This window comes from Saccostrea cucullata, unplaced genomic scaffold (genome assembly GCF_032062105.1).
Source record: "Saccostrea cucullata isolate Sc308-1 unplaced genomic scaffold, CSIRO_AGI_Scuc_v1 ctg614, whole genome shotgun sequence".
Classification (NCBI taxonomy): domain Eukaryota; kingdom Metazoa; phylum Mollusca; class Bivalvia; order Ostreida; family Ostreidae; genus Saccostrea; species Saccostrea cuccullata.
In genome coordinates, this window is record NW_026929124.1 from 312,927 (window position 1) to 334,680 (window position 21,754).

The 21,754-nt window shown below is 31.6% G+C and overlaps 1 protein-coding gene across 3 annotated transcripts in view; it reads left to right on the forward strand.

Annotated features, from left to right (window-relative positions):
- The window catches only part of LOC134279855 (uncharacterized), a 37,034-nt gene extending 16,438 nt beyond the window's left edge, over window positions 1–20,596 (forward strand). The window contains exons 2-13 of one of the 3 annotated variants that reach the window (XM_062762273.1): window positions 122–205; window positions 3,309–3,367; window positions 5,479–5,701; window positions 8,020–8,139; window positions 10,071–10,137; window positions 11,280–11,330; window positions 12,336–12,374; window positions 15,783–15,892; window positions 19,208–19,264; window positions 19,643–19,786; window positions 20,033–20,236; window positions 20,369–20,596. In XM_062762273.1, coding sequence (XP_062618257.1) covers window positions 193–205; window positions 3,309–3,367; window positions 5,479–5,701; window positions 8,020–8,139; window positions 10,071–10,137; window positions 11,280–11,330; window positions 12,336–12,374; window positions 15,783–15,892; window positions 19,208–19,264; window positions 19,643–19,786; window positions 20,033–20,236; window positions 20,369–20,526 — 1,245 coding nt within the window. In that variant the 5' untranslated portion in view covers window positions 122–192 and the 3' untranslated portion in view covers window positions 20,527–20,596. The remainder of the gene's footprint in view (window positions 1–121; window positions 206–3,308; window positions 3,368–5,478; window positions 5,702–8,019; window positions 8,140–10,070; window positions 10,138–11,279; window positions 11,331–12,335; window positions 12,375–15,782; window positions 15,893–19,207; window positions 19,265–19,642; window positions 19,787–20,032; window positions 20,237–20,368) is intronic. The other 2 variants (XM_062762274.1, XM_062762275.1) reach the window with 2 other exon arrangements.
- The last annotated feature ends 1,158 nt before the right edge of the window (window positions 20,597–21,754 follow it).

The window sequence follows — 21,754 nt, forward strand, 5'->3', positions numbered from 1 at the left end:
AGATAAAGCATCCATAGAGTTGATTATTTATGTTTATTGTTTAAGAATGTTCAAGGATTTTATAGAAATGTACATGTATTTTGGCCACAGAAATGTCTTAATCCTATGTTCTATTTTACAGAAAGTTTGTTTGTCGACGCATTAACTCTGCCAGGTTCGCCTGCCTGTTCCAAGCCAGGAGAAAAGAGGAGGATGAATAACATCAGTAAAGTTTTAATATCTTTGTGGTATCAATTGTTGCTGTATTTCAAGATCACTGTGATCTATTGAGTGGACAAATTATCAAAGGAAGCTATTATTTATAAACTTATTAAACAGATCGAGACCACTAGATCTTCTGACGTCAGCATAAATTTGCATGTAAATTAGCTGTCAGTTTACTTTACCAACTGCTGAATGAGCCGCAGTGCATTGTGGGCTACTACAAGTACCCAGCTGTGTTGAAAATAAAGGAAAACTTGAATATTGTCCCTTGGAAACTTATTTTCAATTCCTTTTTAGCTCACCTGAGCCGAAGGCTCAAGTGAACTTTTCTGATCACATTTTGTCCGGCGTCCGTCTGTCTGTCCGTCCGTCTGTCTGTCTGTAAACTTTTCACATTTTCGACTTTTTCTCAAGAACCGCTGGGCCAATTTTAACCAAACTTGCCACAAAGCATCCTTGGGTGAAGGGGATTCAAGTTTGTTCAAATGAAGGGCCACGCCCTCATTCAAGGGGAGATAATTGGGAATTAATGAAAATTTGGTGGTATGTTTTAAAAATCTTCTTCTCAAGAACCACTGTGCCAGGAAAGATGAAACTTATGGGGAAACATCATCAGGTAGTGTAGATTCACATTTGTTCAAATCATGACCCCCGGGGGTAGGGCTGGGCCACAATGGTCAACCAAAGTTTTACATAGAAATATATAGGAAAATTCTTTAAAAATCTTCTTCTCAAGAATAACAAAGCCATAATTGATCATATGGAACCAGGTCAGTGTACCCAATCCTCATTAACTTGTGTATTGACAATAAATTGACCTCCATTATATCACTCATGTTTTCTTAAGACTTCTACTCAACAACCATACTGGCCCTGTGGTTCTTGAGAAGAAGATTTTTAAAGATTTTTTCTATATATTCCTATGTAAAACTTTGATCAGCCATTTTGGCCCCACCCTACCCCCGGGGGTCATGATTTGAAAAAACTTGAATCTACACTACCTGAGGATGATTCCAAATGAGTTTCATTTTTTAAAAAAATCTTCTTCTCAAGAATAACAAAGCCATAATTGATCATATTTATTTGGAAGCATCCTTAGGTAGTGTAGATTCAAGTTTGTTCAAAACATGACCCCGGGGGTAGGGCTGGGCCACAATGGTCAACCAAAGTTTTACATAGAAATATATAGGAAAATTCTTTAAAAATCTTCTTCTCAAGAATAACAAAGCCATAATTGATCATATTTATAAGGAAGCATCCTCAGGTAGTGTAGATTTAAGTTTATTCAAATCATGAACCCCGGGGGTAGGGCGGGGTCACAATGGCCGACCAAAGTTTTACATAGAAATATATAGGAAAATTCTTTAAAAATCTTCTTCTCAAGAATACCATAGCCATAATTGATCATATTTATGTGGAAGCATCCTCAGGTAGTGTATATTCAAGTTTGTTCAAATCATGACCCCCGGGGGGTAGGGCGGGGCCACAATGGCCGACCAAAGTTTTACATAGACATATATAGGAAAATTCTTTAAAAATCTTCTTCTCAAGAGTAACAAAGCCAGAATTGATCATATTTATATGGAAGCATTCTCAGGTAGTATAGATTCACGTTTGTTCAAATCATGACCCCCGGGGTTAGGGCGGGGCCACAATGGCCGACCAAAGTTTTACATAGACATATATAGGAAAATTCTTTAAAAATCTTCTTCTCAAGAATAACAAAGCCGTAATTGATCATATTTATATGGAAGCATCCTCAGGTAGTGTAGATTCAAGTTTGTTCAAATCATGACTTCCGGGGGTAGGGCGGGGCCACAATGGCCGACCAAAGTTTTACATAGAAATATATAGGAAAATTCTTTAAAAATCTTCTTATCAAGAGTAACAAAGCCAGAATTGATCATATTTATTTGGAAGCATCCTCGGGTAGGGTAGATTCAAGTTTGTTCAAATCATGACCCCGGGGGTAGGGCGGGGCCACAATGGCCGACCAAAGTTTTACATAGACATTTATAGGGAAAATTCTTTAAAAATCTTCTTCTCAAGAATAACAAAGCCATGATTGGTCTTGGGACTACTATTGGATTTAAACTTTTCAATAATAAACCAAATTCTGGTTTTTCCTAGCCACAGTGCTCAGGTGAGCGATGTGGCCCATGGGCCTCTTGTTGAGATTTGTGAAAAAAATATTTAAAATGATGTATAATCTTTCATTTCTATGCTCACATTCACAAAATTTGCTTTATGAAGCCTTATATCAACTTATAATACATCGGCCTAACACCCCCCCCCCCCCGTTCCGACGCCTATGCATTAACTTTTCTATCGTCAACTTCCCTTACTTATGCAACAAATACCTTCATCACCTGCATACGGAGAGTTTATATATCTCAGTTGATTCGATATGCAAGAGCATGCTCTACATATGTACAATTTCTAAAATTAGGTAAATTATTGACAAACAAGTTGAAATAAGAATATCAGAAGCCTTGATTTAAAAAGTCATCATTTCGTAGGTTCTATGGTCGATACAATGACCTTGTCAGCAAACACAATTTATCATTGAGTCAAATGCTGACTGACATTTAATACCAATTGTTAGTCCATTATTTATACACTGAATAGACGACAGATTTCCCCGTTATTTCCCGAACATGACAAGGAGCACACGGCGAATGAGACCGGTCGGCAGGGGATGCTCACCCCTCCATGGCACTTGATCCCACCTCTGATGTTTCGGAGGTCCGTGTTTGCTCTGCTCCTATTTTGTATTGTTTGTCGACTTTAGTATTGAACACTGTTCGTTTTCTCCAGATCCTTCACTTAAAAAGTTTTGTGGTTTAGAGTTAATTTCCAAAAAAATTTTAATTTTTTTTTAGAATCCACTTCTAAAATATGTGGTAGTGCATTACATTTATTGTTCAATCTTGATGTAATTTGAAGACACAGATCGTGTTAATTATTTCTTCCATATAAAATGTCATTATGCAACTTTGGCTCTCAGCTTTGAATACTTCTACCTTCAGCAACTGATTTGACCAACATATCACTCTGTATATTGTTCTGTAAAAAATCCTGTGGTTCATCGTTTGTACTTGCAGTTTATTACCGAAGAAAAGGAAACGTATTGCTGCTTGTACTGTATATGGGTAGTATCTTTGTAAGTATGTCCTTTAAAGTTAAATTACTACATGTAATTTGATGTTTTTCGTAATTCAAGGAAAGATAAACACATGACTGCAATCTATTGGAAACAGTGAAAAATTATAATGAGAATGAATAATGCTTGACATGTGTTACAAAAAAAACTTTCTAAAGGTATATAAACGAGAGATTTATGAAACACTTCACTCACCTGATGCTATTGGACTAAGTAAGATCACTTGACTAGAAATCGATTCAAAATTCTAAATAACCCACCTGTTTCTATGCTAGGTTTGATATCAGCAATGGTCCAATGCGAGAGGATAAGTATGTTGTCATTAGATATATTTTTTAATTATACCAACAGGATTGATAACAGATATACCAGTGATATTTTCAGTATGATGCAATTATGTCAACAGCATTAATAAAAATATAATATTATCAATATATTGCAATTATGCCAACACCATTAATAACGGATATAATACCTTCAGTAATTATGACATCAGTAGTGATAACAGACTTAGTACTTCCAGTACAATTGTGCCAACGGTATTTATATCGTAATTTGATACTTTTAGTATTCTGTTATTTTGCCAACGTACTATACACCAAATGAATTACTTTCAGTATAATTATTTTAATGCCAACATTATTAATGCCTAGATCTTATACTTTCAGTATTATGCAATTATGCAGACGGTGCTTACCCCAAACGGTATATAATATCTATATCAAAAGGAAGCATGGTGCCTCATATATTCTAATAACTTTCAAAACTTTTTTTCAAAATCTTATTTCTGATATATTTATACAACTTAATAATGCCAAAATCTATTCTTATACTCAAGTCATGGATTCTAAAAGCTTGGTTCTGTCTTATGAAAAGAAATAATTTGTTTATTAAATAAATTCAATGCATTAATTTTACTATTATTACTGCTTACATGTTTCAAGTGCCAGCACAAACATTCAGAAAATAATTAGTCATGTCATAACTACGAAAAACAACTGCAGCATTTTTATTGATGAAAAAGAAATAAAATTAACATTAGGTAATTTGCTTTCTGTATGTAGACCAGAAGATGAAATGTGTCCTTATTTTTATGTTTATTTTTGTTGGCTCGTAGTTTCAAAACTTGTATATTGTGTCAATTTAAGTTTTTATTCAACAAGAGGATGCATATGCTTAAAATTTGTTCCAACAAATTTAGACACAATTAGACACACGCTTACAAAGCACTGAAAATTTCTCGCTAATGTACGTGAAGCTAAAAAATACTCAACCTACTATTTTGCAGAGCCTACATATTTTCTCAAGCCTTACAGTTATCAAAAACGATGCTAGGTCATCGATTTACCCAGTTTAAAAACACGAAAATATATTATTTTTGTAGATAAAAATATTTCTAGAAACAAACATGAAGCTTATCTCGAAAACGTTTATGTAATCAAAATATAGGTCCCTGTTCGTATGGAATATATATTGTACATGAGGCACAGCTAGATGAACCTGTAGTCATGTGGATTTTTTTTTTAGCCCGTAGCCCCCCCCCCCCCCATCCACTTTGAAAAACTTTTCTAGAGGCTATTTGGATTGTTGTATATAAAATGTTGTGATGTACGTCATTAAGCAAAAAAAAAAAAAAAAAAAACAAACAAACAAACAAACAAACAAAAAACAAAAAAAAACAAAAAAACAACAAAAAAAAAAAAAAAAAAAAAAAAAAACACAAAAAAAAAAAAAAAAAAAAAAAAAAAAAAAACGTATATAGATATATAGTCTGAAGTGTATTAAATGTCTGCATAAAAAAATATTTCATTAAATTACATTGTATATAAGAACCGGCCACTATGCTTGAATATTCTTGAAAGTGTGCAACGTAAATTCATCTTAAAAAGGTAGCACGAATAATTATTTTTATTCTAATTAAATTCAATATATGAATTTTGTATCATGTAAATGTATTTTATTCAACAGAAGATTGAACTCAATAGCCCTCATTTTATACCATTTTAGGATATTAATGACACTTTCTATAGTTGACTTTCTACAGCTTGAGTATCTCGACGTTTTGTCAATATATACTTGTTTTATCTTTATCGTTTTTTTTTCATCTTCAGAAATGTGTGAATTGTGAAAAACCGGTGTGGGTTCATCGTGTCAATAAATGTCCCCATTACAATAATTTAACAGCATGGATTGAAGCTTCAAAGAGGCTCAATTGTTTTCATGATTTGAGATCCGCAGATCCAAAGGAGCAGACCAGAGTTTATCATTGTATTCCTAGTGTGTTTCTTAATGAGACAGTTGAGTTTTGTGGAAGAAACGAACCAATACAAGCAGGTAAATTTCATATTGTGATGTATCTGCAACTTTAAAGAGGAACTCTTCTCCCATGAGGCATTACTAATTTTTGTTCCATGCATTCATACACTCAATATTTTATCCAATAAAACAGATCCCGGGTGTATATTACTTTATTTCAAACAAAAGTTTGAAATATTTAAGGTAAGTCACTCCTGAAATTTGTTAAATCATGGATTTTTTGAGAAGTATATTTTGGATAAGTACTCATAAAGTGTAACTCAAAATCGCAGAGAAAATAGGGGGTCAGTGTGCATCCTACTGATCTACGGTACATTTAAGTTGACCTTTTTGCACTTAAATTTCATCTCTGGTTAATTACTTTAACAATTATTATATTTGAACAGATGTGAGCATGGCAATAAATATAATCTTATTTTACGTAAAATAGTTTGAATAATATTTATCATTAAACAAATCTTGCAAATTAATGCGTGTAAATTATTGTGTGACCTTTTTGCACTAAAAAATAACATATTTGGGGTATTAAAAAACTTAATAGGCAATAAAAAAATTTCTTATATCAAACTTTTTACGACTTAAGTGCTGATCAGTCACACGTATCCAGTAGTTTAAAATAATGAAAGAAAAAGGTGGGGTCAGTGATGTTAATTTTGAAATATTTGTCAAAATATGTGATTTTCAGGCAAAAAATGGTGTAAATTTGTTCTTGGCTTCTTTAATATATTTTCATTTTTTGGAAAAGTTTGTTGAGGGAAGGTGTAAAACTTAAAAAATATATAAAAAAAAAAATATGAATTAAGACCTAAATTAAATATTTTTAGCGATATCAAAACGGAAAATATTCTCCGAGTAAAAGTATGTGAGGCTAAATTTCCATTACTTTAAATTTTATAAATGTGCAGATTTGCAGAATTTTCTGCTAAATATCCTTCCACCAAAAGAATTAGTCCCTCATAAATCTTGCTTCTTTGTAGATTTTTGAGCAGTTTTTTCATTGAATGTTAAAAAATTTACATTGTTGAATTTAAATATGTTATAAAAATTGAATTTTAATAAGTAGTTTTGAAGTAAAAGCTTCTGCGTGAACTTTTCTAAAAAGCTGACGAGTGACTTACCTTAATACATTTTCCAAAAAAAAAAAAATTATATAATATTATACTTTTGTTAAAATGTTTCCTATAAAAGGTTCAGAAGGTAAAATAGCTATCTTTGATAGTCCACGCATAGCAAAGCTATACCCCGGGGTATAGTTTTTGCTATCCACCCTCGGATAATTTTCACGCAATTTTTGCCACCAATTTTGATTTCAAGCGATAAATTTATTGACTGATGATGTCATAATGACTTCAGTAGCATTGTGACGTCATCATGATGTCAGATTATTCTTGTAGTATTATCTTACTCAAAAAAATATTCAAACCTCAAAAACTGTAATTATACATCAGTATAATAAAACATTTATCCACTGGTTGTGAGTTTGATAGCTCTTTCATCAAACCCTTGACAGGAACTATAAAATTATATCATTTTTTTTCTCAGAAAAAGTGTCCATAGTGTGCTTTGTTTTCATAGATTTTGTGTTCCCCGAAATAATTGAGAAATTTTGGATGATACATTTATCTAGATGTCGGAATATTACAATACAAACAATGTTATTTAACAAAATTTCTTTTATTTTTATCTTTTATTGAAGATTCTTTATAATATACAAATATATATATATTACTAGTATCTAAAATAGGCTTTACCCTTTTTCTTAAAACATTTGTTTTGTATTTAGTAATTAACTGAAAGTATTAAGAGTAAACGGTAAATTATTAGTGAAAAATATATATCGTAAGATTAAGATTGTAGCAAGTATACATGTACATTGTATTGTCTTTTGAAAAAAAAAATGATTTCAAGCTACAAAGAGGTATTGTGAGCACTGAGCTCTCTAAATAATACATTTCATTTTACTTTTTGATCGGACAGATATTTCGAGTTTCTGATAGCAAAACATGGACACTGTCATTCTTTCTATAAAATTGAAGTCTTTCATCTGCAATATTGAAGGGTACCCATCTTTCATCTGCAACTCCACTTATACCACTGAATAAGATTTAATGATACTTATACAGATTCTTTATTTTACTTTTTCATCTGACACTTATTTCGGGTCTCCCATAGCAAAACATGAACTTTGCCATTTTAATAATACTTTATCATTTAGTGATCTCAGTGCTCACAGTACTCCATCGTCGCAAACCACGACCAAAATGTACGATCCTCTCCCATTCCGGACTCCGGACCGTGGCTTGAGACGATGACAATACTAATTCTTTTTTCTTTAGGGAATTGTCCGATATACAACTACAGATACGCAGCCAATGCCTCTCCAAGCTACTACAATTGTACAAATTTTACCTCCGGCTGTCCTTCCAAAATGTACTTTTCAAAAGATGTTTACAAACGTAAGTCTTTCTAGCCAAGATAAAACTATAAAATTTTAACAGTCTTGGGTTGAAAAATAATCATGTCTTGTGTGCTTCAAATTTTGTGTTTTATTCTAAAACAGCAATTATTTTTACAGAATTTAAAAGACATACAAATGGTTTGTAAATACATCTACCCAAAATGCATCTAACACCCCAAAAACGTAATTATTCAAATGAATGAAACCGTTTGTCCGATATAGTTTTATTTTCGAATAACGAATTACTGCGTGAGATATGGCAATACCACGTCTTGTCTTAGAGTGTAATGGTTTCTTTTCCTTGCATTTATCTGTATAAGTTTTAGTTCACCCTTACAAAGTTGAAAAACTCTCCTCGTCGAGGTCCTTGTAAAATTTAGGAAGAAGCCATTCCAAGTAGCCTTAAAACAGTGTCAGATATATTTTGTGCAACTGAAACGTTTTTTTTTTATCAAAGGAGAACATAATCGGTTTCCCTTTTTATAACCATTTGCTAATTTTGTAAAGATTAAAAGTTGACAAATATTACTGAAATGCAAAGTTTGTAGTAGGAAGTAGGAACACCTGATACATGTACTTCATTTGTTACCTTTTAGGGAATGTCCTGTGATAACAAGATAATACGGATCAAATGCGCAGTTGTAGATTTTTTCGAATACTCACAAGAGACACTTAAAAAAACTAAACTTGAATACGAAATATGAAGACAACGAACAGTAATTAAACCTCAAAAATATCCATTTGAACAATAAAAGTAGGGGACATAAGTCGCATGAAACAAATGGAGATAGAGAACAGTATTCAGACTCAAAAGTCCTTAAAACAATACAAATTAGGAGCAGAGCAAAAACGAACATCCAAAACATAAGAGATGCCATGGACGAGTGAGCATCCTTTGCCGACCGGTCACACCCGCAGTGTTCTCCTTGTCAATATCGAGAAATTACGGAAAAATCTGTCGTCAATTCAGTAATGGACAGTAATGGACTAATAATTTGTATGAACGCATGAAAAACGTCAGTCACGCAGCATTTGACTCAATGATAAATTGTATTTGCTGACAGGGTCATTGTATCGACCATAGAAGTTACTTTAAACGAGACTGCTGATGTTCTTGTTTGCCTCAACTTGTTTGTCAATAGTTTACCTAGTTTTAGAAATGTTTCATATGCTCTTTCGTATCGAATCAACTGAGAGATATAAACTCCATGTGTAGGTGATGAAGGTATATTGCTGCATAATAAGGGAAGTTGACGATTGAAAAGTTAAAGTCACAACATTACTGCTTGACCTTCAACTGAAACATTGTATTTCCTTGCTGATCGATTCTTCTAATTGAAATACTATAAAACGTTTCCGTCTTTTCTTTTATGATTTACTAACCAAAATAGTATATTAAAATATTTTTTTCTGTGCATTGGATCAAATGACTGATTTAAGTTTTACTCCCAATAAGTTGATGTGTTTCAGCTTGTAAGATAAACTTGCCATTTGAAAACATATGTGATTATACAATGCAGGATATATATATCTATATTTAACGAGAATATATTTCTATTAACTGCATGCAAATTAATTTGGTTTGCCATTTAGCAAAATAATACATATGAATAATTGCTAGTATACATTACACACTGTATATACAGTATACTCTTTATATAAAAATCTAGGTTAGGTATTCTTGTGTTCCATTCCTAAAAATCGTATTTTTATTTTTTTTTATAAAAAAAAGGGGGACACGAGACCCTGTTGAAATTTTTCTTCAACATCTCTTAATGAAAAAAAAATTGTGAAATACAAAAAAATTATGGGTTAGATTTGCCATTCTAAATTTTAATGGAAACATTGGTTAAAAAAAGAATGATGTATAATGTAATCAAATGTGCTGAAAGAGGCACAATTCTTCATTCAATAATCATAATTTTTCAGACAGAGAATGCATCGAAATTGATGAGACCAAAAGATGTTATGTTGCTGAGGTCTGCAGCCACAAAAGGTTTGCAATTTTTAGATAGCCTTTGTACTTGCTATTGCTTAAGCAATGAAGTTAATAGTTACTTATACTGTATAAAATGGGTTTGGCCAGTTTATGCTTTATAAACCGCAAAGCAGTTTATAAAAAGAGTGTGCACTGTTCCAAACTAGATTTACTAGTATAACTTGGGTAGCTATATTAACTACATTCCTTATAATTTAATTTTCCATCATAAAGTGTAGACAATAAGAAAATTTTACCTCCAAAAATGTCATCAAATTAGTACCGTCTCACGCTGCGGAATAATCGCTTTTGATGGAAATCAATTACATGTATATCCAGTCAAATGACATGTTAGATCATCATGAAATCATTAACAACTGAATCGAAAAGGGCAAGAAAAATACATACATGTATTGAGTGACAAGCAAGAAAATGAATTAAAATGTAAACTCTTTATTGTTTTCATTTTAATCTTTACCACAAAGACCATAAAGATATTTCAATAAATCATCGAGGTTAATAAATTAATCGATTTTGGTGTCAATTAAATTAGATAAAATAATCATGATTGTTTCTTTATATTATCTAAAATGTTCTTGATTTAGCACTTAGGTAAGCAATTTTTTTTTACTTCTGAGGCAGTGTAATATATACCGTATATAATTGTGTTGTTTTGGTTATTTATCTGTTTTATTTTATTTATTTATTTTGTTTTATTTTCCCTTTGGTTTGTTCACGCATGTCAAAGAGATTAAAAAACGAAAAAAATTATTTTCTAAATTCTGAGTCGTTGATCAACTACCTTCATTTTTAATTAGTTATAAATCAATTAAGCTTTAGACTAAGCAGTTTTTGAAGTAACGTATTCTACGTAGCTAAATGAACAAATTAAGTTTTCATAAAAAAGGATATCATTTTGCCTTAATTCACTCTTTGCCTAATTTGAATTTCGTTTTCGAGATATGTATTTTCTCGATGATCTACTATTTTATGCATGTGAAATTATATTAATACAAGTAATGGGGAATGCTTTAAAGTTTAAATGCATATCAATTTTAAGATATAAAACTCAATCTAACGTGCAATAAACTGAATTCAAAACATCTAAGAAACGACATATACTGGGATCTTAAAGTAGAAGGATGTATATATATTTCCAGTGATGATGGAGACAGGAGAACGACGGGGCCGATAACAACTACGACGAAAAGGTAATTTGTAATAATAACAGTTCCTTTTAAGGACAGTTTTTATAAGAATTGTTTTGTCAATTATTTTTTGAAGATGAGAAAAATATTTTTTTTATTTTTAAAGAAACTCTTTGGATAAAGTATATTAATATATGTTGAACAAACGCCTTCTTGGCATGGATAGGAGTATAATATAGATCAAGGATTAGAACGGATGGCTGTTGAGCCAGTCCATAGAAATAAATATTTTTTTTTACTCTATTTAAACGCAGAACCAAAGCACATTAAATTTTCTGATTTAGTAATGAAAATTTTAATTCATCCTCATTTAATATAGATCCTACAGATATGATAAGCATCGCCATAGCTAAAATGGGGCAAAAATAGGAGTCAAAAGAGTGGATTTTTTTAATGTATAAAGATCAGCACTTTACAATGTCATGTTTATTTAAGTCATATTAATATTATATTTTGAAAATATTCTTGTAAAACGCAAGAGGATTCTCATTTTATGCAGATTTTAGAAGGACAATATTTTGGCATTAGGCTAAGTCTAAGACCACAAAAGGGCAAGGGGGGGGAGCAAAAGTCTAAACATTGTTTAACACAAAGAAATAATAATGTTTAAATCTTACATTAGATATATTTGAACCTGATGGATCAATTCAGGAAATGGGTAATAATCTTTGAAAAAAAAATTTCATGGTAATTTATTCGGTCAAAGGAGCCACTGGAAGTTCTGATCTTAATAAGAATGGTTAAAAGTGTTCAAACTTTGGACGAAAAAGAAATGCCTTTTTATTTCTGGTTTATCGCTGTGGAAAAAATGCCTCATGTCGCACAGGAAAAGTTGTACACGTTAGCGTCTCGATAGTGATCACTTTCAGAAATGAAAATCTCTTTGACTTTTTTGAATGGGTCAGTTACTTTAAAGTCGATTAATGCACTAGATTTTATGAAAATATGTGTCTTTTTAAAGGCATATACTATTATATTATATGATTGAAACTTTTTATTTGTATTTAGCACCTTGTCTGATGGTCAGAAATGTGATACAGGGAACACGTAAGCTTTCCGTAGCTCCAACCTTTTTTCGTACATGTATTAACACTAGATGAAAATCTCAAGCACGGAAAAATACGAGTAGCACAGTTCCATTATAGATCCATAATAAGAATTAGTAATAAAAATCTTTTAACAAAAAAAAAAAAAAATAAATAAATAAAAAAATAAAAATAAAATTGTCCAAATCCGGCAGTCACTGCTGATGCAGAAATAGAATACAATGTAAACACGTTTTGTTTGATTTTGTTTTGTTTTCTAATATGTTTGCTTGAGGCTTTTTGTTTGTTTGTTTTAATTGAATATTTTCTTTTGCTTTTTCTACATCTTTCTTTTAATTTTGGTTTTTTTTTTATTAAAGCTAATTTAAATTCAATATAAATGTATATAGATAACACCAGTTTCATTGAGTATATCACAGAAAAATGTACTTTTTAAGTAAATATAAAATCCTCGAATGTAGTGAACATTTTTCTTCTTTTTTTTTTTTTTAAAAAGGGGGTATTTCACGAATTTTCTCTTGCATGTGAATAACTTTTTTAATCTGTTGTTTATAATGCTCTCTGAGTTTGTTGCCATGATGCCTTGAACACTTCCTTTCCATCTAGAGTGCTGTAATTAAATTCACAATTCGTCAGCGAGAAATATCCGTGGGTTTCGTGATCGAGCTTCTTTTACTCGCGAATATTTCTCGTCGCGAACCAAATATATATTTATTGAATGTTGTCTTAATTGCAAATATGCATGCTACTAGTAAAGTGAAGAAAATATTAAGGACACCGCTGTATATCTAGCGCAATGTTGAAGGAATGAGCATGAATTGGGAGCAGGCATTTCAGAATACTGGGTACTAGTATATTTGCAGAATACTAGTAATTTATAATTATGTCCCTCGCTTTGAAAAGCGGTGGAGGGGGTAAAGTAAATGGAGTCTGTCAGTACATCTATGACTTTTTCAATCAATCAATTTTATTCACTCAAAACCATGTAAATGGTACATGAGGTACAAAAACATATAAACATATATACATATAAAACAGTGGGTCAAGCAAAAGGTGATTATTAAGGAGAACAGACAATACCACTAATTTTAGAAATAAATGTACATAATTGTTTCAAAGAAGCAACATCATTTTGGCACATGATTTCACAAAACTTGATGATATTTGGATTAGAGCAAAATTTTTGGTTCAAATAAACTTTTCTTAGTTGGTTTAAAGCATATCATGATACTCGTCTCCTATCTGGTTACTACTGCATAAGCTACAAACTCTTTCATTTCTTTGAGTACCATTTCCCTACCACTGAAATACTTTCATAAAATTTGTAATAATAGTTTAATTGCGTACCTCCTATTTTACATTTTGATGGATGGATATTTGGTGTTTACAAAACTTGAACACTGCCAATACTCTGTTACATTTAGGCACCAGTGTATCCGCAACTCCTTCTATACCATTGAATGAAATATTACGATACTTTCACAGATAAAATTCATTAATCATTTGGTTTTGTGCTTGTATTTTCTTTCTGATTTCTTTGTAAGTAGGTTCTTTCTCAAGTTTTTTTTTATCATGTTATGATTCAAAAAAGAATTTTTTAAAAGGATTTGAATGTAAAGAACATGGAAGTAAAGATGCTAGTCAATTAACCTTTTCGCTGTTTATATAGATTTCTATTTTTTCATCATTCTTTCATAACTTGTTCTTACAATTTATACTTACCTATTTTATAACCGGTAGAGTATTTATTTTATTCTCTAACGAGGTTGGCTCCTGATATTTAAAGTCTTAAACTTTTTTTGTCGATTATATTTTTACTTTCTACACACATAGCTTAATTAACAAGTATACGAGGTATACTGACAAAACGTCAGAGATACTGTACTCAAGCTGTAGAAAGTCATCTAGAAAGTGTCATTAATATCCTAAAATGGTGTAAGATGAGGACTATTGAGTTCATGCAATCTTCCGTTGAAGATACTCAAGATCTACATGAAACAAAATTCATAAATTGAACTTAATTAGAATAAATATAATTAATCTTACTATTTTAAAGAGGAATGTGGCCGTTTCTTAATTTAATGAAATATTTTTGAAGCATGTCAATGACGTACATCACATTCAATATACAGCAATCCAAATAGCTTGTTACAAGCCTGTAGAAAAATTTCTCAAAGTGGATGGGGAAAGAGACGGGGGGGGGGGGGGGGGGGGGCTCAGGGCTCCAAAAAATCTATATGACTGTAGGCTCATCTAGTTGTGTGGCATGTCCAATCTCTGTATAGAAACTGTTGCTTTACTCATTGTTCATTCGCCATAGAATAGAATCCGACATTTATCACCAATTGCTTCGCATTATCAATTATTTGACCTTTCTGCACTCATAAAATTTGATTTTTCTGGCATTGAAAATTTAATAAGCAAAGATATTAATTTAAAGTCTTAAGCTTTGAGCAGATAGGTCAAAGTTATTTAAATAATCAGTAAAGAACATCAAAAGTGGGGGTTTGTGATGTAAATTTTTAGATTTTACTAAAAACGTGTCAATTTTATGTTAAAATTGTTTTTTTTTTCCTTGACTTTCAGAATATATTAACTATATTTGTCATAATTCGTCGAAAGGATTCATAAGAAATAATTTTATAGATATTTCAGAACAAGCATAACATATATTTCACTACATAAAACAGCTTTGCGTATATACAACCAGCATAGAAAATGGGAGTCTAAAATAAACAGTAATGTATATATTTCAAAAGGGAAAAATTGATTATTTTCTTTAAAAAAAAACAAACCCTGTTACTGGCTTAATCTCCTTGAATAGAATGTAATTGCGGTTTTGCAATGGATTAGTTTAATTTGCATAGTAGAATCTAAATTCAATGTTAAAACTTAAAAATGATGCAGAAGTTTTTATAAAGGTCAAGACCAAAATCGACTCAAAAGCACAGGATCGAACGTCCTAAAATATAAAAATATATGATAAGCATTGACCCTCAGAACGCTGAAAATAAGGTAAAGTTGGTGTGTGTCTATCCCATTTGTACCTGCTTGTAGGTCGCTTGTATTTCCACTTCTTTAAGATACATTGTAGCTTGTTTTTAGTGAGATACAGTTAGCTTGAAATATGGATCTCAATGTCAAAGTGAAATTCACAAAATTTTATTTCATTAAAAAAACATTTTAAAGAACTATTGGTTATGTTAATTAATTTAAGTTAAGTTAAACTTAATTTAAAATACATATAGTTTATATATAGTTTATTTTATATATATATATATATATATATATATATATATATATATATATATATATATATATATATATATATATATATATATATTGTTTATACCCGTTTCCAAAACAGTACTGATTTTAGAGTCTTTTTGGTCATAATTATCATTTTCAGATGCATAAGTATTTCTGCAGCGGTAGCAGCCTTGTTGATCATCATATTAATTCTGTTCACCATCGTGTATATTAGATATAGACAGAAAAGGAAGAGAAAACATGGGGCAGGTAGGTGACATCATTTAATCAGGAAAGAAAATTTTACACATGTTTACTCTACAGTTATTAATATTTCTCAATAATTTAATTTTACTTGTAACACGCCATTTGATTGGATAAAAGATTTTATCCATTTTGTATAACATAACTTGCCTACGTCACAATGAGTTAGTCAAAAAACGTATCACTCCGCTTGACGTTACTTTTAAAATCTAATCAATGTGAAGCCTTATTCTGGGGAGAAATTTATCTCATTGTCTGCACTGAAATTAAATTATAAGGAATGAAGCTTATTTCAACTTATATTATACGATATAACAAAACTTGGGGCAGTTTACGCCTTTTTTATAAACCGCTTCGCGGTTTATAAAGCGTAAACCGCCCCAAGTTATGTTATATCGTATAATATAAGTTGAAATAAGCTTCATTCCTTAATTAACAGTAATATAATTAAAAAATCTTCAACTGTTTCTTTAAATTGGATTCACTTGAAATGTAAAATTCTCTGTCCAAAAATTGCAATATTGAGAGGAAAATTTTAACAAAATCTTCATGAAGTATCAATTTTCTAAATTTTCCTTTATACTTATTAATGTTACATTTTAATCATTCTATATTTTTTATAATTTAGTTTCGTTTGTAACACGTCATTTGATTGGTTAAACGGTTTTATCCATTTTGTATAACATAACTTGCCTACGTCACAATGAGTTACGTCAAAAACGTATTACTCCGCTTGACGTTAACTTTGAAAATATGCGTTATTTGAAGCCTTTTTCCGAAGGAAAAAATGGAAATATTGTCTCATTGTCTACATTGAAATTAAATTATACACTCTACACAATTACAATTTACAATTATACACTCTACGCTCTTCTAAAAAGTTCTTGTTTTATTCAGGAATGAAGCTTATTTCAACTTATGTTAAACGATATAACATAACTTGGGGCAGTTTCGCGGTTTATAAAGCGTAAACTGCCCCAAGTTATGTTATATCGTATAACATAAGTTGAAATAAGCTTCATTCCTTAATAAAACAAGAACTTTTTAGAAGAGTGTAGGGTGTATAATTGTAAATTTATATTTACTGTAGTTGCAGTAGTATAAGAGATGATGATTTTATTAGAAATGTGTAGAGTTTCTTTAGATTTATATTTACTGTACTTGCACTAGTATAAAAGATGATGATTTTTATGCCCCCGTAAACGAAGTTTCGGGGGTATATAGTTTTTGTCGTGTCCTTCCGTCTGTCTGTCTCTCTGGCTGTCTGTTTGTCCGCAAAAACTTAAACCTTGCCCATAACTTTTGATTTAGTGGAGCAATGACTTTCATATTTCACATGTGTATTCCTTGTGACAAGACCTTTCTTTGGGTGCCATCAAATTTGACCTTTTAACCTTGACCTTAGAGTTTGACCCACTTTTATACAAACATTCCAAACTTTTACTTTGGTCATATCTTTTGAACAGTAAATACCAGGACATTTATACTTCACATATGTATTCTTTTTTGAAAGTCATTTCATTGGATACCAACAACCTTGACCTTTTGACCTTGAGCTTTGAGATTTTCCTACTAGAAAAAACTTTAATCTTGGCCATAACTTTTAAACGGTAATTGGTATGGCTTTCATACTTCACATATGTTATACTTGTGAGAAGACATTTCATTGGATATCAAGAACTTTGACCCTTTGACCTTGGAGTTTGACCTACTAGTACTTTTAAAAAGCAAACTATGACCATAACTTAAAAGGGTTAGAGCTAGTGCTTTCATACTTTACATATTTAATTCTTGTGACAAGACCTTTCCTTTGATAACAAAACCTTTAACCTTGGAGTTTGACGTAGTTTTTTAAATTTTTAACCTTGGCCATAACTTCTGAACGGTATGGGCTAAGGCTCTCATACTTTACATATGTATTCTATGTGGAAAGAACTTTAGCAAGACCTTTGACCTTAATCTTGGAGTTTTACCAACTTTTGAACATTTTTAACCTTGCTTATAACTTCTGAACGGTTAGGACTAGGGCTTCCATACTTTCCATACTAGTATGTATTTTTTTGTGGCAAAACCTCTCATTGGATACCAATGACCTTAAAGATTTCCATACTTCGGAAAAAAACGTTAACCTTGGCCTACTTTCATATTTCACAATTATATTTCCAGTGAGAATACCCTACTTTTGGTACCAGTACATTAAATTTGCATTTAAGAAAAATTTCATCATTATTATGGTGCCATACGGGGGCATCAGTGTTTCACAAACACATCTTGTTCTTCATAATGTTGTAAAAGAAACTCAACATATACTTCTTACATTTTCAACTTCTTCTCAAGAACCACTGAGTCAATCTTAACCAAACTTTGTACAAAGTATCCTATGGTGAAGAGAAGTTTAATTTTTTAAAATGAATGACCTAAAATGAATGGCCAAGTTCCCTTACAATGGGAGATAATCAAGAGAAGACAAAAATAGGGTGGGGTCATTAAAAGTCTTCTGCTCAAGAACCACTGGGCCATATAAAAGCTGACATTTATGTAGAAGCATCTTGGGATAGTGTAGATTCTTAATTATTAAAATCATGACCGCCGTGGTAGGGCAGGGCCACAATAGGGATTCGTATTTTTACATATATGAAATAAAAAGAAAAAATATACTTAAGAACTAATAACCTAGAAAAACTGAAACTTATGTTAAAACATCTTGGGGAAGTGTAGAATCTAAATTAATAAAGTCTTGACCCCGGCCGGGGGTAAGGCGTGACCACAATAGGGAATCCAAGTTTTAAATAGATATGTATAGGGAAAATGACGAATCTACTTCTCAAGAACCAATGGACCACAAAAAGTGACACTTATATGGAAGTATCCTGTTTGAAGTGTAAATTCTAAATTGTTAAAATGATGACCCCCAGTTGTAGGATGGGCCACAATAGGGAGTCTAAGTTTTGTTTTACATTGACATATGTAGGAAAAATCTTCAAAAATCATCTCAAGAACCACTAGGCCATAAAAGCTGGTACATGTACTTATATAGAAGGTGTTGCATGTTGCATAGTGTAGATTCAAACTTGTTAAATTTATGACCTTGGGGCACAATAGGTATTACAAGGGGGGTGATGTTTAATCAAAAGATTGCTTCACAAATATGTTTTAAAGCATTTACATATCATTCCGCTTTCCAAATTGAATAAATTGCTTGGTTTTATTTGGTTTTAAATTTGAAGAGAATTTTTGTATTTATTTTGTATAAAAACTTGATAATTCAATATCAATTGTTAAAGAAAAGTGCATTGTTTTTCAACTTACTCAATTTCTCAGATACAGTAAAAGAAGAATCCCTCCCTTTGTTGGAAAAAGCAGATGATGGCAAAAGAGGTTTGTATATATTAAAAATATTTCATGTCAAATGATAGAAGAACCCAAAATTTTTATTTTAGAAATGATGTTGAGTTTTGAAATGCAAGTCTACTTTTGAATGTTCTTCATACAATACTGAAGTTATTTCATCAGAAGTACGAATGTACAAAGAAACCATTGTCCTGAAGATTAAACATATTGGATACAGTATTTTTTATGATGCAAATAGCCTTTTACAATGGTTAAGCACTGGAGAAATACATTGCAGCAATATTTTTTCTAAAGGTAAATAGCAACTAATCAAGTGGTATTTGGGAATATGAAAAAAGTTTTCATGCAATCATTTTTACCTATATTTCTATATGTTCACTTAGAATGTCTTTATTTTCATCTTAGATGCCAGAAAAGTCAAAGAATTGCCTGGACTATCCGCACTCAAAAGATCTGCAGAATTCTTTCATTTTAATCAATTTGTCACCGAACTATCTACACAAATTAACAGGGAGAACAAATTACAAGATTTAAAGAGACTTGCTCTGGGTAATTTTATAGCAATTCTTTACTGTCAATATATATGAGTCAATATGATATATACATGTTACATTTCAACCGAACTATCTACACAAATTAACAGGGAGAACAAATTACAAGATTTAAAGAGACTTGCTCTGGGTAATTTTATAGCAATTCTTTACTGTCAATATATATGAGTCAATATGATATATACATGTTACATTTCATTCTCAGTAAAACAATTTTTATATACATGTAATTTTCATTGTACAGGTGTTGAGGTTACACATGCAGAGTCTATAATCACTGCTGAGGATTTTCTTAAGTTTCTTGTGATGAGCCACTCTCTGCATGAGAATTTGATATATCTCCAAGTGTTATTTTTCCATGTGAATGCCATGAATCTTGTCACTCTTTGTATGGAATTTGGGGAAAACCATCATCTATTATATCTCGAATTGAAGCAAACATCTGAAGGTGTGTAGTGTGTAAATCTCTCTCTCTCTCTCTCTCTCTCTTCGTGGTGAGTGAACTTGAAAATAAAAAAAAATGTTAAAAACCATTTTATCATCTTCTCCCCATTACGAGTATATTATGATTTTATGATAGGTGATGAGTACATTATTCATCATTCTGAGGCGTTCGAGGAGGCAGACCTTGATTTACTGAGGGTTGCAGTGTGCAAATTGTTGGAAACTGATAGGCAAAGAATTCGTATTCAAAGCACAGAGACGCATGTGGCAAAAAGAATTTCCTTTGTAACTTAATAAGGATATAAATTATAAAATACTTAAATCCGTCCAATTTTAGTTCTGTTCAAAGAAACAAAAGAGCTTATCATAGGCACTTTTTTCTATTGTATAATAAGGACACAAGGTATCCAAGTCAGAATTACATGGAGGACCCCCTCCCCAGAATTGCAATAATTTACAACTCAGAGAAATGCACTGGCAAACTTGTTTTACCATTGTCTTCTCCGACAATTTATCTACATATATACCATATATGCTATGTTTGTCTCTATCTTCGTTTATCACCGTAAACAGCGTCAAAACTCCAAGGCCGTAACTACCATTGAGGCCTCACTAAAATTTTGGAGCATTGTGAAAATAAAAAAAGGTTTATTTTTAACTTTAATTAATTATGTGTGTCTTAGTACTAAAAAAATACTTTCAATTTTTCTTTCAATTTCTGTAAACCTGTAAATCTTCTTACCAGGTGTGTCATTATTGTTTAGAACGCATGTAAAAAAAATAATAATATTCAAAACTTTAGTTTTAATTTGTTTGTCTGTTTTACGTCCATTCCAACTGAAGATTTTTTTCCCTCTTATTGAGATGCCACCACTTGGCAGTAGAGGGCTGCAAATTTTAGAGCAATACTCGGCACTCGGGGCCATTGACCAATGATCTTTTTCGTGCAAGCATATCAGTATCATACTGCAACATAAGTCTCCACACCCCCGCAGTGTTGATTCGAACCTTCAACGTAAGGATCAATATTCCTCTGAACCATACGCTCTAGATAGCCACTTTTCAAAGCGAAAGACAATTCAAAACGTTAAAAAAACATTCAAAGATTGTCTTTAATTTTGGGAAATCCCGTATCCCTAGAGAAGCCCCTCAGAAACTCCTATGGCCTTGAGACTCGGGTGGCTCCCAGATCTATTGCCTCGATCACTAAAACTTTGAGCCTAGTTACTTCCTTGAACTCGCCGAGTCGAATTTCACCATGAAATGGTACTAGTATGTGCTAGTCACGGGCAGAGAGCAAACTTTAAATCAAAGTACTGAAAGTACTCATGGGAGTTGAACATGGTGTAAAATAAAATCTTTGATCGATAGGTTAAGTGAGTGAACAGTATTATTATTTCAAATACACACAACTGTTTCAGATTTTTTGTGTTGCAAAAATCTTGAGAAAGACATTCAGAGACATTGAATAACCAAAAAAAAAAAAAAGAAAGAAAGAAAAATGCAAGGGCCATAATGCTTG